This window comes from Rhinolophus ferrumequinum, chromosome 19, assembly GCF_004115265.2.
Source record: "Rhinolophus ferrumequinum isolate MPI-CBG mRhiFer1 chromosome 19, mRhiFer1_v1.p, whole genome shotgun sequence".
NCBI classification, from domain to species: Eukaryota; Metazoa; Chordata; class Mammalia; order Chiroptera; family Rhinolophidae; genus Rhinolophus; species Rhinolophus ferrumequinum.
The window spans coordinates 30,211,517-30,230,464 of NC_046302.1; the positions used below are offsets into that span (position 1 = coordinate 30,211,517).

General features: G+C 43.7%; 1 protein-coding gene across 13 annotated transcripts in view; it reads left to right on the top strand.

Annotated features, from left to right (window-relative positions):
- Positions 1-18,948, top strand: part of FHOD3 (formin homology 2 domain containing 3) — a 436,559-nt gene that overhangs the window by 254,999 nt on the left and 162,612 nt on the right. For all 13 annotated transcript variants that reach the window (XM_033087594.1, XM_033087595.1, XM_033087598.1 and 10 more), the window contains one exon: positions 13,795-13,906. In XM_033087594.1, coding sequence (XP_032943485.1) covers positions 13,795-13,906 — 112 coding nt within the window. The remainder of the gene's footprint in view (positions 1-13,794; positions 13,907-18,948) is intronic.

Here is an 18,948-nt window from a genome sequence, read left to right on the forward strand (position 1 = left end):
AATAAAGTGTTTTATTCTATTTACAACAGTCCATCTTTAAACTCCCAAATCAGAGGTAAGAAGAAGAAGTCCAGCATGTGACTTCTCAGAGGGTATGGAATTTTTTTCTCTTCATACATCTGGAAGTCTAATTAATTGGGGTAAGATGATTCAGCTTATACAGCATAGCCTTTTGTCACCCTAATAGTGTGCCTGTCTCTCTGCATCTGTATAAATCCTTCTCTGGCCCATGGGGGAGGTCTCAGGGACCTCCCAACTCCTGTGGGTTCCCCAGGGATGCCTCCTGATGCACTCATGAAATCTGTCCTCTCTGTGTTGCTGTCCACCCTGGCTCGTCCTGGTCTCTCTAGTTTTCTGTCAGCCCCATTGAATCTAATTCTTCCAGCTGTGCCCCAGGTTGCTGACCACATATCTCTACATATCCTTTGTACTTTTGTGAGGTTCAGCGTGCTTCTCTACTCCCCCTTAGCCTAGCTACCAAACCTGAGCTGAGGGAAGCCCTGGCCACAGCCCCCTTTCACACACACACACACACACACACACACACACACACACACACACACGATCTCTCACACACATTAGAGAGTCTCTCTCTCTCTCTCTCTCTCTCTCTCTCTCTCTCTCTCTCTCTCTCTCTCTCTCTCTCTCTCTCTCTCTCTCATACACACACACACACACACACACACACACACACACACACACACACACACAGGGAGGGAGGGGAATTATAGGAACGGGAAGGAACCTGGGGGGCTAGTGCAGTATTAAAGCTGTGAGGTGATGAGTCCTGTTGCCGTGGAAACAGAGAATAATGGAAATATGGAGACATTTTGAGGAATTGCTTCCTAGGATTGTGTTTCTGGATGTGGAAAAGTAAAAAACCAAAAACAAAAAACAGGAGTCAAAGATGGGGTCACAGTTTTGAATGTGGGCAGCTAGGAATACAGCAGTGCTTCTGGCAGGAGGAGAGGAGCTGGCAATTGGGGTCCATTGGCAGGAAAGCTTTGATATGCTGATTTTGAGATGAAGACAGTGTCCCCAAGCAGAGCAAAGCAGATGTCTCCAAGGTGCCAGGTGTTCCAGGAAGTGCTGGTTGGTGAGGAAGGAGAGGAGATTGGTGAGCCCTTTGTCTCAGAGTCACTGGCATGTCACTGCTGTGTGAGCTGCTAGATGACCCACATGTGGATGAGATCTGAAGTGCTTTCTGAGTTACGTAACATAAAATCACAGAATCATAGTCTTGAAGAGGTGGCATAGTCTTGTTAAAGATCTTCCTGACCTTCACCAGCCACATTCCGGATACTTCCAACAGCCATTGTTGGACACCCGAACTGGTGGAAAGCTTTCCTTATCAGGACCCACATTTACTTCTCTGTCATTAATCTGACACTCTGCCCTGCTTTCTGGAGCAGCATACACTCACTCCCCCATGGAAGCTCACCAAGTTTTTAAAGGCAAGTTATGTCATCCTGTCCAAGCTATATGTGATGGTTTCCACAGATAGTCCTTGGGGACATCATATGCAATTCCTCATCAACAGGTGACTAGCTTGTCTGCCCATCCTGTGCAAAGACTGGTAGTATGGTAGTCTCCTGGGATACAGCATCTTTCACAGATCCAACCTCTGGTTCATTAGGCTTTTCAGCGGCAGCTCTAGGTACTGGCTCAAATCGCACTGATAATCCACTAAACCTCCTCGGTTTGTTTTTTACACATCCATGTTTGCCAGTTTCTTCCAGTCTCCACCTAAAGGCAGGACTTTGCATTTTTCCCCCATTAATTTCAGGTCAGCGTTCCAACCTCAAGGTAATTATGAATTTGCTTTGACATTCAACATATTAACTGTTAGTCTGGGTTTGATTTAAGATAAATTTCATGAGCAGAGCTTCTGTGTCATTGACCAAAATGTCGACAGAAGTAATGGATGGATAAGCCAGTGCAGCATGGAGGGTGACACTGATCAGTCTAGGCGTGTTAGGATGATTTTGGTGCAGTTGGTGAGAATGTACCTAACTCTGTGACCAGCCAGCCTCGTTTTTCCAGTTGACCAGGCCTTCCTGAAGTCAATGTCTGCTATGCTGCCCCTCGTGGTAAGCGCGGAGCTTTAGGGTCAGACACTCCTAGGTGATCCTTTAGGTAGATGATTTTTTCATCTGTAAAATGGAGCTAATAATAGTGAAGAATCTGTAAAACACTGAGCCTTGTGCCTGCACATAAGTGCCCAGTGTTACGAGCTAACAACTCTTTCCCACAAGTCCACCAACCTGAAAGAAAGGAGATGCACTCAGCTTGCCATCTGGAAACTGCTGGGTCTGGGTGTTTTCCTCTCTTTTCTAAGTGCTCATGAGACATTTGTCCTCAAATCCTCTGGAGCATTTTGCCCAGGATCAATAGTGGGTTTAGTAAAGTGTAGGATTTAACTTTTGGACTCAGTCTTTAATCCTTTTCTGAAAATTAGAATAGTTAACTGTTTATAGACTTTTGGCAACTCCTCTGTTCTCTCCATGTTGCCTTAAAAGTTTACTAATTTTAACTTTGCGTTGTTTGAGGTGCTTGCATTGTAAATTCTCAGAGCATCAAACATTATGCTCAGGTATTCTTAGTAGTGTTATGAAGGATTCTTTGATTGATGTGTCCAAATGTAAAAAAAAAAAAAAGAAAGAAGGAAATAGTTTCTGTCTAGATAAGCATGATTGTCTGAAATCCTGTTCTCATTGTAATGGAGCATGAGTCGTACTGTCGTTTGAGTTACATAATTTCCCAAGACCTAATCTCTGCATCTTTGGATCCTCACATTAGGAAATAGAGCTCCTGTGCCTACATTAGAATCAGTTAACCGTCAATAGGATGCTTAAGATTTTGCATTCTGGCTTCTGTCAAAGAAAAGAAAGCTTTAGGGTTTAAAATGCTTCCAGTGACTGATATAAAAAATATGTTTTGCATGGGTAAAACTTTTATTTACCCTCATTGTGTTTCATTTTGGACAATTTATGTTGACTTATCATTGAGTTAATTGATTTTTTCCCTCGGCTCTGTTGAGTCTTTCTGATGAACTTATGAAACACATCCTTCATCTTTTTGACCATGGGGTTTTTTCCCCTAGCATTTCCCTTTGGCTCTTTTTCTGGTTTCCCTCCGCTGAACTTTCTCATCTGTTCATGCATGCTATCCACCTTTCCGGGAAAGTCTTTAACACTAATTATAGTGAATGGTGTAGTTCCAACATGGAGTCAAATCTGAATCTGGTTCTGTTCATTGCTTTGCTTCTTGACAGCAGGGCTGGGAATTGAGGGCTAGCTTGCTTTTTTGTGTATCTTGTAATTTTTGGTTGAAAGCTTGGTGTCATGGGTAGGACAGTATAACCTGAGATAAGTAGTGTTAAAGCCGACAGCTGGGCAAGCCTCTAATGCTGAGCTTTAAAGGGGAGAGATTGTCAGTCCGCTCATAAGTGGAACTGGCTTTGCTGCTCATTTGGCTTTGTTGTTGCCGTGGTTATCTTCAGTGTACCACCAGTTTCCAAGTTTCTCAAAGCATTATCTTGTGTTTCAGGTGAATGCTCATTGGCCAGAAAGTTTTCCTCAACATTCCTCTTTCACTCTCACCTTTAGATCTTCCCTATGTGTCTGAGCCTCAGAGGTCTGTCTCCATGCTTCTGTCCCTCCCTTAGTGATACACTACTGGTGCTTGCTAGCCTGGGGAATGGGGGACTGGGCTTTCTCTTTGTCCCACATTAGTCTTTAGCAGGGTCTGGGGGTGTACTTGTACCTCCCTCAGTAGTAGGAGACCTGGAAAGATCTGGGCTCAGAACGGTTTCCTGCCAGGAGTTTCCTTCTCCTACTGCACCTGTGCTATGGGGGCAACAAGATTTGTTGCCCTTCCCTGTGGCTTATGTCTCATAGAGGAGAAGGTGCTGTGTGTGGTTCCCCACCTTTCCAGGTGGTGTGGTGGCTGTTCCCCAACTCCTGAGAGGTTGTTGCAGTTGCTCTGGTTATTTGTCTGTGTACCCCCAGGCCTGCACCATGGGGAGATGTTCTTAGGTCTCCAGCTTTGCCCCTCAGTCTTCTTCACGAGTGCCATGGAGTTCCTTGGAGAACGCCTATGAGTAAATGCCGAATCCTTCTGTGTCTATAGTTCTCAGGGTTTCCATACTCTTATGGTAGTTCATACTCGGCCTTTAGCACTTTGTTAAAACTATTACCGGGGTGTTTCTTACTGCTTGGTAGCTTGGTATGGTGGCTCCATCTTCCTTCCATACTCTGCCTGAGGTGGGCCCTTGTCGGTGTCCCATCTTTTCTTGACTGAAGGAAAGCTGTCCCTCCTTAGATTTCAGACTACTTGGTTGCCCTGAAACACCAGCTGTCTAATGGCTCAAGAAAAGTTATGATTTTAGTGATTATTTGGCTTTTCTTATTGTTAGGTTTGGAGTGCCATTCTTTGCAGCTTTCACAGTAGAAGCCAGAGGGCTAATTTTGTAGATTAAAAAAATACTTTAAATGTATTCAATATCATGAGATCTACTCAACCAATAAATCTATTGCATTTCTGTGTTTAATCTTTCCAAATTATTTAAAGTAATATGTATTTTATTAGTAGAAATTTAGGTTAAAACTAATTTTTATGATGTAATGATAACAGATTGAAGTTTATTGGTGTAATATGAAATTTTGATATTAAAAATAACCTTTTAAAACTTTTACTGATTTTTTATGATTATAAATGTAATGTACTCTCGTGTATAAAACTTTAGAACTACAAAAAAGTAAAGTAAAAATCAAGTGAAATGATAAAGATTTTTAACTTCAGACATTTCCTTGTGATTTTTCTTTAAATTTTTCTTACGTAGTTAACACTAAATATATGCATTTTTCTGTTTTATTTTTATATTTTAAAAACACAGTATTTAATGCCTACATAATATTCTGTCATACAAATATACTATGATTCATTTGAGTTTTTCTCATATTGTTAAATAATCACATTGTTTCTGATTCTGTGCGATATTTAAAGAGCTTCATGATTTCTAATTTCATGAAAACATATTCAGTGAATGAGGTTGTATTTGATTTTTCTCCATATTTATCAATGTTTTATTAGGTAAGATTTTTTAAAATTCCACGAGTTTTAATGGCACATTTACATGGTGTTTATTTATTTATTTATTTATTTATTTATTTATTTACATGATATTTGTGTTAGACACATTGTGAGTACAAAGGGCCAGCTTCCCCTTAAGGGCTATTTCTTTTCTGCTGGCCATGTAGCTATTACACCCAGAAAACTGATTCTTACTCATTTGATCTCTTGGATACCGCCATATGAAGATAATCTCAGTGGAAAGAAAATAAATAAATAAATAAAAGGAAGATTTACTAGTCATTGTTTCAGGAAGATGTCAGTGAAAGAGACCAGAGGTTCAGGCCAGACTTTATAGGGACTAGCATGCTGAGGGGACCCGATGGTCCAGGATGGGTCTCCAGCCACAGGGTTGGAGCAGCAGTTTCTCCAATCCACTTAGGGAGCTGATGTATGGTCCCTCAACTCTCAAGAGGCTTATTGATAAACCAGAATGACAGTTTACTACTTTACATAGACCAGATCCCTATGAACTTGAAAAACAGGAACAGAGGATGGACCCTTCTGCCCTTTTAGGGCGTGTGACCAAGGGCTAGCAGCTGTCTTTCTAGCAGCTAAATAAAGAGTAGGAATGGGTGGTTCTAATGTGAAAGAATGTTTGGGGTGATGCAAAATCCCCAGAGTAGCCCATGTGCTGTTCCTTGGGAAGAGAAGTTCTAAGAGAAATTGATGGGCAGCAGGACTGAATGAAGTGAAGGCTTCTGGGAGCCAGTCCAGGAGTGGCCCTGCAGACTCAGGTTTGCCTTTGCCAGGCTGCTGACCACCATCCCCACAGCTCTCTCCACCTGCCAGCACTCACCTGCCAACCCTCCTCCACCCACTCTAAGGAGATGTGAGCAGCCAAACTCTTGCTAACAGCACATTCACCATACCTGAACCATAGTTGTTGTCCATTGTCCTGTTTCCAGTGCTGGTTTCTCTGAAGAAATTTCTTTAATCTTGATCATTGCTTGGAAAAGAATATTTGTTACATTTCCCCCAAGGCCTAGGTTTTTACACTAGAAGGAAAGATGGGGTTCCCCATAGTGTAGTAGAAAGAATCAGATTGGCCTGTGTTTTCCTTTGCCTTCCTCTAGAAATGAGCTGTGTGAGAAATTGCATAGCCTCCTAGAACATGAGATTTTGCATCTGAAAATGGAGATGTCAGTAACTGGAAAAGTACCCAACCCTGTTGATTTCCCTCCTTCATTTTGCAAATACTATCGAGGTATTCCTTAAGACAGTATATAGTGCCAAGTTTCTGATATCCTTAGTTAATATTGAGCATGGATTTATGTTCGCTATTGTACCTGTAGCACCTGTGTTACCTGGCTCTTCATTGAATATCCTAAGGGAAAGTTAGCAAAGTGGATATTTTCTGGTCTCGTCTACTTTTAGTCATTATTCTTTCAAGAAAGGTCTAGCTCAGCCCCAGAATATTATCTCAATAGAAGAAAATATTCACTTGTAGTATTATTTATTACTTTGACATCCATTTTGATGATTTTTAATAGTCTGCTATATTTTACATTCCACAAGATTTCCTATCCACTAACTAGTGAAAACTTAAGTCGTTCCCAGCCTTGCACTTGGCTACTGCACTAATCACAAAGCTGGTTCTGTTTCTGCACATTGCGTCAGATCATAAGCAGGTCGGCCATCAGGCCCTGAGGCCATAGCACATAGCACAGGTGACTTCCTGTCCTGGCAGATATGCCAACTCTAATGTCTACCCTTCTCCTTTCGGGACACCTGAAAGCCAAGGCCCAGAGTTCTGCATGCAGTAATATATTTGGGCCCACACTTTATTTCTGAAAAGACCCACCTCATTTTATGGACAATGTCTTATTTGACGTCGGAGGTGTCTGTTGGCGTGTTGGATACCCATTTACAAAGGCTTAATGCCCGTTCTGAACTTCTTAGGAATTCCGAGCTTAAGTACGTATCATTGGAACGCAGTGTTTAATTGAGGAGTTCTTAAAGATAAGTATCTTAAGTCAGTTGAATTTTTGTTGTTGTTGTTAAAATACTCGGGATATTCTTAGTTCTGGTAAGCTTGTAAACAGCGACAGCACTTTATAGATCAAGTTATCTTACCAATTTCTAATTTAGTTTTAATAACCAGCATCTACTTCTATAACATATATTTATGCTTTTTTAGTGGAAAATGAAAACAAACAGAATGAAGCATGTTTTTCTAAACCCCTTTGTAATTTAAATCCTGAGGTTTGGAAGTTGTTTTCTTTTTATGGACGTTGAATTTTTCGAAGAGGAGTAGGAATTTGGAGATTTTTTTGGGGATACTTTTATTTCTACTTAAAAAGCAGCATATTTGACCTGCTAAGTATAGTCCTTGGGTTCTCCAAGTACAATAAAACATGACGGGAGTTCCAGTTTGCTTTCAAGTGCGAAATTATTGAGAAAAATGGCCTTTTATTCCTTTTCCATACATCTGGTGGTTACATTTTATCAAAACCTAGACACCCCGGTTCTGTATAGGCTGACTCCACACCTTCCCTGTGGGTTGACCGGGAAAATTAACAGAACAAAACAAAACAAAAACAGAAACAGCAAAGCACAGTGTTGACATCTTCCTGCTCCCCTGCATCCCAGCCTCCGTGGCAGGGAGGTGACGTTGGAGTCCCGAGGTGTTCATGTAGTTTGGAGGCGAAGTCCCTGACTGAGGTCTCACCTGACAAATGGTACATCCTTGTGTCAAAGGCTTCTCTATTCCTCTGAGGACGGATGGCCTCTGCTTTATGAAGAGCAGGAACAGAGAATGCAAATGGAGAGCTGCAGCGGAAAGTAAAGTTCAGCCCAGTCTTTCCCCCCGCTGACCCCCAAATGTGCTAAATGCATATGAGAAGCACAACAGTTCACAGCTGGCTGTGGGTCCCTATCCTCCCCTGTACAAAGGGCTGTCTCTGATTCTTGTTATACACTGTCACTTAGCTGAGTGTTTTAAAGCAATATAAAGCATAATTTGTTAGACTGGACAGCACTGACATAGAATATTAGCATTCTCTAGAACGTAATTACTTGAAAAGGAAGTAACCTATAGCCCAAAGGCTGAATCTAGACCCCCAGTGTGTTTCCTGCAGCCCTAAGGAGTTGGAATCATTTGCGTCAGCAGGAACCCAAAGGCCATCATCACACAGCTCTTCCGCTCCATGGAAGCCCAGAGGGTGGCTGGATCAGCTCTCAGCCCGTCTGACTGACTCTCCTCCTCACTCTAAGGGCTGTCCCCTGGGAGGGACTTTCCATCCTCAGTGACCTGGCTCTGAGGGCCGCTGGGATGGGTAACACACTCAGTTGTACGGTATGGAGGTGTTCTAGGTCCTCTCTCAGCAGTGGGATGACTACCTCCTTGAAGGCAGGGCCATGGCTTCTTTATGCCCTCACAGAAGCTTCCTGGATGTTGGGCATCTGGAAGATGCTGAAGATGTTGAAAGAGGAAGCAGATTATCTTGGGATGAAGAGGGACCTTAAATGGGGTCATCCGGTCCACCCCCTTCCAGGCTCTGAATTCCTTCAGCAATAACCTTAGCAAGTAGTCTCTTAGGGCCACTGGACATAGGAGTTTGCACTCTCTGCATCAGCCTGTTTGACCACTGCTTCTGAGGCTGACTTCTGGTTTCCCTGCATCCCTGTTTCACTCTTTTGTGACTGTTGCATTAGCTTCCCAAGTGATCAATCTTCCATAAGAATGAGAATCAATTCTTATTGATTTTCCCTCGGTGCTGCACAGATGAGCAAGTGTTGGAGCCTGTAAGCCACTGCAATGAAACTCTTCATTAGAGCATGAAGGACCTCCAGGCAGAGCTGAAAGGCAATTCAGATTGGAGTGACGCTGCCGTGTTCCTTTGAGAAGCCTTCAGTGCCTGAGCCATGCAGTGGTGTGTGCGGTGGCATCCATGCGGCTTGTTCCCACCGTCCTCATTCATGATCCTTGCTCTTGCTCCGTGGTAGGCCTGCCTCTCCTGATCCATCACTGGCCTCTGGTTTGCCCCTTCTCAGCATATGTGGGCTGGGTGTCTCAATAGCCACTCTTATTAGAATGTGTCTAAGATAAGCACGAGTGACACCAAGGATGGATTTTTTAGAGCTTTGAGATGAGCAGTGAGTCTGAACTTGGAGAAATGGGTTGAGTGGCCTTCACTGTGGCTGTTCCCACACTTTGGAGAGTTTTGACTGCATTCCAGATACCTGAGGGCATCAAATGAAGTGATTTCTGGATAAAAGAGGGATTAATATAGAAATCTTTTGAAGTAAGGTACTTTTATTACTTTCAAGTCTATGCAGCGAGACTAATAAGGATTTCTGAGGAGAAGTCTTGCTGAATGGATTTTGATGGTTAGTTAGGACATGCTCGCAATTAGTATCATGTCTTTCCTTAAAGGTATTGTTCTAATGCTCTCTTTTTTCTAAAGCAGTTTAACTAGCTAATACGATTCTTATTAATTTTACATGGTAAGCTTCTGAACATACAGAAACATAAAATTAGACTCAATTGAAGCCAAATTCATAGAAACCTAAACTCATGAATCAGAAGAGTTTGGTGGTTCCCTTTTTTTTTTTTTTTTTTTTTAATTACAGTGGTAAAAGAGCTCCAAACAGTCTTTACAGCAAAGAAGAAGACATAAATAGGCATGTTGAGACCAACAGGAAAAGAAGATTTACTAGAAAACAGTGGTTTCTTAATTAGAGAGCATGGTAAGGGAGAGTGGCTGAGGGGTTTTAGGTCCCTGGGACCATGTTGGCCAAGACCTCATGACCACAGAGATGCTCAGACGGAGCTTTGCTGAGATGCATAGGGGGACCCTTGCTGAGACCAGCTAATGGGGGAGTGGGGTTGGGCAGCAGCCAGGTTCTTTCCCAGGAAGGTACTGAGAAGGTTTCAACCGCATAATGACAGTCCGCCCACAAAGGAAGTTGCCAAGCCTGGACTTGCTGGGTGTTTTATTTACTTGAAGAAATTTCTTCAGCTCGAAATGTACAAAGATAGTGCAATTCATTATGCCATGCCTTCCTCTCTTACCCCCAACCTTGTAGTTGTTAAGACAAATACTCCGGAATTTAGTTTATTCCTAGTCAGGGAGCAGAAGACCAAATGTGGGATTCAAGTTATGAAGGTGAACACGCTCTCAAGAGTTCAAAGCCCTTCAGAGAACTCAGTTCCCAGTGTGGGAAGGACATCACCATGGAATGGAAGTTCCAGGAGCTCCTTGTCCTCAGTGCAGGGGTGCAGGCGCTCGGCTTTGCTGAGGACTGTGGGGGATGAGGAAATGGAAGGTGGGGCCAAAGTCACTTGCTCCACGCAATATCAGGGAGATGGATTTGAAGAAGCGTCTGTGAAAAGGACATGCCGGCCTGCCCTACATGTGCAGCACTGACTGAGCCGCTCCTCTGGGACAGATGCCGTTTCCGGTGTGTGAGATGAAACATCTCTGCCACCAAGTGGCTTATTTCTGCTTGGGGACAACAAAGGGATATGAGGTGAACAAATGTGTATGTATGTATGTAGCAATTTCAGGTCATGATAAAGGATGTGAAGAAAATCAAACAGGGTGATATAAGACTGACCAAGAGGCTCCTTTAGATGAAGTAGTCAGGAAGGCATTTCCCACGAGGGGAAACTTCTCAGACCTGAAGGACAGGAAAACGTCATTGCTATGGTGACTAGTGAAAGACTAGCTAATGAGAAGTTCTGAATCACGAGCAAGCTTCAGTATGTTAAAAACATACAGTCACATGACTAAAGAATGGTGACGGAGGTGAGGGTCGTGCACTGATTGACTGATGACTGGAGCACACACTGGGCGGGAGGGAGAGTGACAGGAGAGAACGTCAGAGACCTATACAGATTCAGGACTTAAAACCTGGATCGTATCATGAATGTGATGCAGAGCGATTGGAGGCTTGAGAGTGCCGTGGCCGCTCTGGCTGCTATTTGGAGAATAGACTTCAGGGGGACAAGGCTGGATGTACTCCCAGTGGTCTGGCATGGAAAGGGAGATGGAGAGGTGGATTGAGTTAGGACAGGAAGTCCTGTCAGGACCGGCAGATGGATTTGTTGTGAGAATGGGGTAAGAGAAATGCAGGATGACTCCCACTTGCCACTCAGACGATGGCGCCTTGGACGGAGATGCGACTGTGGAAGGATCTGGCTGGGAGTGGTGGGTGGAATGGAGTGAGCATGAGTTAACATCAAGTGTTCCCTGTGGCCGCATTGAATTTGAGGTGCCCGTTAGCATCTGAATGGAGATGTCAGGGGTCAGGTGAGTGGGCAACCACCTGGCTCAGGAGTTTGGTCAGGTCTGGGAAGCAACAGTTAGCGCTGTCACAGATGGGATTTAAAACCACGAGACTGGATGAGCTCACCTAGAGAGAGTGTGTGGAAAGAGAAGGAAAGGGCGCGTGAGTGAACTCTGACCTTTCCTCACCTAGAAGTTGAGTACCATAAAAGGAGCCAGCTAAGGGATGACCATTCAAGTAGGAGACTGTGGTTGGCCACGATGGGATGACATTGTTTCTGGAGGGAGCAATGAGTTGTGTCCTATGCCATTGAGAGTTGAGCTAAAATGGGCACCGAGAAGTAACGATTGGATTTGATCACATGGAGGCCATCGGCAACCTTGACAAGCATAATTTAATTTGCGTGGTGGTGACAGAAGCCCTGGCAGATTGGGTTGAGGAGTCAGTTGGAGGTGTGGAAGTGCAGCCAGGACTGTGACAACTCTTTTGAGAAGTTTTCCTATAAAGAGAGCTGAGAACCGTGGCACTGGCTAGAGATAGATGTGGAATCAAGGAAATGACAGATGGCTTACTAGAGAAGTGTGACAGAGGAGAAAAGGGCAAGGGAGTAGAGGTGTTTGCATGGTTTTGGAGAAATGACTTGGGGTGGGTAGTGCTTTAACGCTGTTCCCTGTGGGGACTACACAATAGTCCAAGTTCCCTGGAAAGTCTACACATGTCCTGATGTGAGAAGATTCCTCCAGAAGGTGCTGGGTCTTCCTTGGGCTGCAAATGGAGAACCTGGAGCCGATTCTCCACAACCATGATGATGGAGGCAAGGGCTGTGCATTGATTGGTCATGAATTGATTCATTTGTTCATTGAGGAAACTCTGTGCCAAGTGTAGTTCCAGGCCCTGCAGACACAGTGCAAATAAGCCCCTCTCCCCTGCCTGTAGAGGGCGGAGCCCTGACAAGCAAACTGCTGGGGGTGGGACTAGCAGGCTGGCCGGCTGTTTCTTAGATGAATGATTTGAACCCATTTCCAGGAAGTAGTTGGTATCTGAGTTTCTTGAGAAAGTTCTTGGAAGGAAGTGGGGTCCAGGAAATGAGATGGTGGGTGAAGGTTGCAGTAGTATCTGGGTGGGCAGGGAGGGAGCTGACCTGGAAAATTCTGCTGCTGCCACAGCCCAGGGCTGGCTGAGCTGGAGTTGGAGGTTTGGGAATTTATCTGGGTGAGGAATCTGTGATGTGTGAAGGAAGCCCTTGGGCTGTGCGTGGCTCCTCACAAATACTCTGCTCTGGAGCCAGCAAGTGTGGGTTTTAAGGCCCCCAAGTAGCCTTTGCTGCTCAGTTTCAAGAGGGAGTCTTGGTTCAGATTTCTTCACACCAAGCTAGTTTGGATAAATAATGTAACCTGCTGTGCCTGTTTCATCCCTAGAAAAATGAGAATTGTGAACATTCTTACCTTACAATGTCTGGAGAAAATGAAGTGCAGTAGCCCCTCTCCATCCACTGTTTCACTTTCCATGGTTTAAGTTACCCACGATCGGTCAATCATGGTCCAAAAATATTAAATGGAATATTCCAGAAATAAACAGTTCATAAGTTAAATTGCTCACCATTCTAGTAGCATGATGAGATCTCACAATGTCCTGTTCAGTCCTGCCCGGAACATGAATCACCACTTTATCCCGCGTATCCATGCTGTATACTGTCTCTGCCTGGTAGTCACTCTGTAGCTGTCTGGGTGAACAGATCCTCTGTCTTAGTATCGCCACGCTGATACTCAGGTCACTCTTACAGTCGCCTAACATGCTGTCTCAATGCCTGTGTTATCCACCTCACTTCATCTCATCATGTAGGCATTAGATCAACTCACATGATCACAAAAAGGAATACAGTATAAGATATTTTGAGAGAGACCACATTCACATAACTTTTATTACACTATATTGTTAAAGTTGTCATTTTATGATAAGTTATTGTTGTTAACCTTTTATTGTGCCTAATTTACAAATTAAACTTTATCATAGGTATGTATATATAGGAAAAAACATATATATATAGGGTTTGGCATTAGCTGCTGTTTCAAGCATCCATAAGGGGTCTTAGAATTTATCCTCCATGGATAAGGGGGACTACTGTATCTTATTCAGTAACTACTACATAGGATATTGAAAGACCTCTGCGTGGGAGCTCTGGGACCAAAGGACCTGGGTTTGAATTCTGATTCTATTTTAGGGGTGTGTCTCAGTTTCCTGATCTGTACAATGGGGATAATTCTAATACCTGCCTTCTGAGGCATCCGAAGAAGGAATCTGTGTAATCTTTGAGAAGAGTACCTGGGCTGGAGCCAGCCCTGGGTGCCAGCTCCTGTTAGGAGACAATGCCTTTTGGCGTGCGTGGCTGTGTCTGCAGCTCTGTGATGGTTTATCTTTTTTGCACAGTTTCGCCTGGTGGTGAAGACAGCCCTGAAGCTGCTGCTCGTCTTTGTGGAGTACTCGGAGTCAAATGCACCTCTTCTGATTCAGGCTGTCTCTGCTGTCGACACAAAAAGAGGTGAGTGGTCTCCGCCCCCTTATTTCATCAAAGTAAAAATGTTTGATGCAGGAAGGCATCCACTTTGTATCTGTTCAAAACAGAGAATGAACAGAATTCCCCTTGTGTGGACTTCCCACTGCAGGAAATATATTTTTTATGATAGTAAGTATACAAAGATTAGAGATGGAACAAGGTTTGACAAGGAAAGAAAAGCACTCATTGGCATACCCAGGACAGACCTGAACCTGAGCTTGTTGTAATGCTTTGTCCCCAGCCTCCATCACTGAACACATACAGAACCCTTCTCCTATTTTCCCATCTTCTCTGGGTCATCCTGTCTCCTTCCTCCCTTCCTTTCACACATGCTTTATCTGCTCTGACCCTTAGATGGGACCCAAACCAGGGCAAGTCTATGTGTTTCTTTCTACCGGAGCATGTTGTTATCTGGTGCCAGATTTGAAATCTCTTATGGCCAAGAGTAGATCATAGGGCCAACTGAGAATCTTTAATGAAGACTGCCAATGGCTCAGAAACCAGTGTTGGTATTTCCAAGGCCAGTGAATGAGGTTTAGGGCCAAAAGTGGGTGTTCGGGAAGATAGCGAGGCAAATCCTTTCATTGATTCTTGGAGGAGTTATGTTCCATCCCCCAGCTCTGGGGGTTACTTTAGGATGATGAATGGATTCTTCATCTTCCTGTCCTAAATTTCAGGTAACCCATGGGCTCTTTTCATGGGGGCTGTGTTAGACGGGACAGCCTTATCATGACCTTGGGGTTGTGCTTTGACTTAGTTGAATTGGGAGCTCAGAGTTGCCTTCCTTGGACTTCACGTTTCATGGAGGGCATTTGTGGGGGTAGAGGAGTGATCCTGAGGTGAACCCAGGGCGTGACACCTACATCCAAGACCACATCTACTGGTCCAGCCAAAGGCTTTCTGCTGTATTCAATCTCTCCCCTGATGGCCAACTGATGGACATCTTTATTTCAATTTGTAAGAAAAGAAAGAAAGGAAGGAAGGAAGGAAGGAAGGAAGGAAGGAAGGAAGGAAGGAAGGAAGGAAGGAAGGAAGGAAGGAAGGAAACCCCCAAAACTTAAAGAACCTAATGGATAGTTTTCTTAATTTTATGGTTGTTTTGCCTATAAAATTTCTTAAATTTTTGTCAACTACTGTCATGTCTCTGCTACTGAGCGCTAGCTACCAAAAAAATAAAAAATTTAAAAAAAGTGGGGGCAGGAATAGCACTAATGGAAAAACTCAGATGTAGCTTATCACATGTGGTTCAATAGCATGTTTCTCTCTGGACATGTGTGGTCTTGGCCATAATTTTATAATGCATGCATATAACATCATCCTATTTTACTGCTAGTAAAATTGTTCCTGAACCCTATGATGGAATTAAGCATATAAATATATCACGGTATTTGCAGAGAACATCATGACTTCCAGGTGTGTTTCCACCAGTAGGTTTGGAAGCAGCTCTCTCCTTCCCTCTCAGCTGGGTGAGAGAGTAGACGAAGGTGCCAGAGGTGACCGAGGGCCAATCGTGCATGTCCATTGTGCACAAGTTTATAAATAAGCCATAAATTTTGCTCCTCAAGAGGCTTTAGACACATTCCTCTGGGGGATGAGGTGGAGAATGAGTGTGTTAAAGTATAAACTGGTGGTTTTAATAGAAAGGAATTCTTTTGGATGATGAAACTGTCAGATTATTTAAAGAATCAACAAAGAAAACCAACAAATAAGTTACAAGTCCTCAAAAATTACTACCACCTACAGCAAATGAAGTTGTCCCAGAATAAATTCCCCTGGTTGCTTCATAAACATCATGCATGGGTTAACTGGAAGGGTACGTTCTGTGCGTGTGGACAGTTTGCCCTTTGGCTAAGAGTGGACCAGTTAGGGAGCAGGGGTTAAAGCAGAAGTGTCTAAGTTCATCATAGGGACTAGTAAGTATTTACGAATTAATGAAAATTAAAAATGCTCCATTTGATTCAGGCAATTGGCACTTTTGCTCAGGGGTTGGAATAAAAACGTAAATTCGAGCTAGTTTCTGGGGTATGACACAGAGGCTCTGTGCTGTACTCAGTCTCCCCCCCAAGATATAATGATGGCCATCTTTTCCCAATTTGTTTAAAAAAAAAAAAAAAAAAAAAAAAGTAAAGCAGACACCCGTCTGCTCAGACTGCTGGGTCATCTTTTTTGCTTGGATCTTCAAGTCACTTTCCCTTTTTAGTGGACAGGGCCTGGCAGGAAGAGAGAAAAGCAGTGAGTACTTACAAGCCTTACAAGCCTCTGCTTTGTCATTCCACTATCATGGGAGACTCCCTTTCCTTGAGCTCTTTCCTGTGGTAATTGACAAGAAACTGGTGGAGAACTCTCTGCAGCCCTGTGAAGAGTGCTCTTCCCTCTGACTGTATGGGTTTACCTATACAGAGGGTGGGGCAAATGACCAGACTGGGGAACTAACCTGTTTTGAAATTTCAGTCATACATTGTGAGCCAGCGCTAATTTGGTTCAGCACTGCTTTTGAAGAAGTTTCATTTTTCATTCGAATATGAGGTGATGAGATATTACATAATTCTTAAACATGTGTATCACACATGATTAACAGGGAAAAAAATCCAGCCATCCTTTCAAGCTATCCTGTCTCTGACTTCTGCTTGAGGATATATTGATCTGTGAAGAATGCACAAAGCATGGTGGAAGTTAGGGGTTGACAGAACTCAAGTTCTACTTCCATTATTTATAGCCGAAGTATATATGTTAAATGTGTTTATCCATCGTGTTGAGAGACATGGAACATGGAACGTACTGTAAGGACTTTCTGTTCAAGTATTAGACCAACTCGTGTACAAGGCATTGTGCTAAACATCTTATTTTCTTTAGGGTTTAATACAGAGACTTAGGAGGAAAGTAAGAGGGAAAAAGTATTGAGCTATTTATTCTGTGTTTACTTATTCTGGGTGAAAAGAGAGGCACTGCGGTTTGGTGGGAGGAGAGGGCTGGCCTGTGAGCCTGGGTAGAAGGCCTGTGGGTAGGTATGGGTGTCATCACCACCCCCAACCATCATTCCAGTTACACCTACTGATATCCTAGTGCCTACCGTGTAACAGACACCATGCTAAGCATTTCTCATATACAACTCCTGTAGTCGACAAATATTTAAGTACTAAATATGTGCTTGAAACACCAGAGAACAAAACACGCTCCCGCGGAGTCTGCACTCACTCCAGTGTTTGGGGGTGGAGTCAGAGAGAGACAGAGGATCATGATTAAGTAAATTATTGTCTTCTAACGTATTCCATCAGGGCTTAGGCAAAAAAGGCGAAATGCTTTATTTCAGTGATCTCTCACAGCAATCCTATAAGGTTGTTACCATCACTTAATTTAGGTGCATGTCCGGAGCCACCGTTCATTCCACAATTCTGGGCTTCGTTATATGAGGAGGTAAGATCACACGGTTTATGATTCTAAGACAGGACCCCCACGCTCTACCCCCATATACACGCGTACACATAACCACTGTGTGGAGTAAGCAAAGGTGGCCCTGGGGTGACCTGGGCTACTTATTCTGGTGGCTGCTCTTGGGAAAGTTGCAACTGCTGGTTCCTAAAATAGGCCAGCTTGAGCCCGGCCAAGGCTGTTGTGTTGAACCAAAATGTCCCCTTTACCTTCATTCTTTGAAACATTTCCCATTTTCGGGTCCCCAAACAATCAAAGGAGAATGAACATTCACCCCAACAGTGCACAAAAATATCCACGTTTCCAGACTTGAAATCTTTAAATGGTAATGAGAGAATCAGGTATGACAGCTGAAGAACACACTTCTCAATTAAATGAAGCCAGTGTTTGTGTGTTTTCATTATAAAGGATAAAATGGTGCACAAGTGTGTCTGTCTGTGACAGAGGATATAATCTGGCTACTTCCCTCTCTCCAAGTGCTTGCCTTTGCTTGTTGGCCTTTCCTTATCTAGGTTCTGTCTGGCACCTTTGGCTCCAAAGTATACAAGCAGGAGGCAATTCTGGGACCACTGGCACCACTGGAGATTCTTAGCTTCAATGCTTTCTCTCCCGCATGGTCTGCCTTTTAGCCATACGCGGGTAACCCTCTAGAACATGCACTTTCTGCTGAGGTTGGGTGCCGAGTGGGAATAATAGAAGTTGCCCTTGTTATAAACACAAGCCGAGCCATTGACGGGGCTTGAACTGCACCTGGACAGTGAGACTCAAGACCTACTGACCACATCGACTGACTGTCCTGAGGGCAGAAATGGTGACTTTGCTGGGCTCTGAAGAACAGGTGAGGACTTCAAAATAGTTTGATAATAAATATCAGCAAGACGATAATTCAGCAGTTAACAGAGGAGGATCATGCTTTTATGTTCAGTGTTAGAAAGGGTTAGAGAAGTTTGCCTCATTCTGACCGACTGGGGAACTTGGCCAAAGCAAAAGGCTTTTTGTTCGCATGCTAGGTGAGCCAGTGGATCTCTGCATCTAACTGCATCCATGTCTTTCACACTGTATAGTGCCTATTCCTTTTAAAAATTCTCCTGTCTTCTCTCCTTTTCTTACTGTGTGCATTTGCCCTCTGGTTCATTTAAAACTGCTCCAGTTTAACCCATGTCATGCCCTCTCAGAGATCTCCATTCACTATTCAGTAGACATTTTATTGAGCACCTACTATATGCCAGGCACTATGCTGAAAGCACAGCGATAAGGCAGATACCATTGCCGCCCTTGGGGAATTTTTGTTCTCAAGGCCAGGAAATCAGCTCTGACATAACCCAGCCAAGAACCAGCCCTTGGAAGCTACTGGTTTTAAGTTATTTCAGAATTTACTTTTATCAGCAAAAATAAGCAACATCTCTTTAAGATCTGTATAGAGAAAGCAGGAAAGAGCTTCATGTTCCACACCTCCACGCCAAGGGCAAGGCAGCACTTCACGTCCGATATTTGTCTCAGGCATAGGAAATTGTGTCAGGGAGTTGTGCCCCCTTTGCGGCCTTGGTGGTCCTGAATGTGAAGGGTTTTCCTGCCCTGTCCTGGAGCCAGGGGCTAAG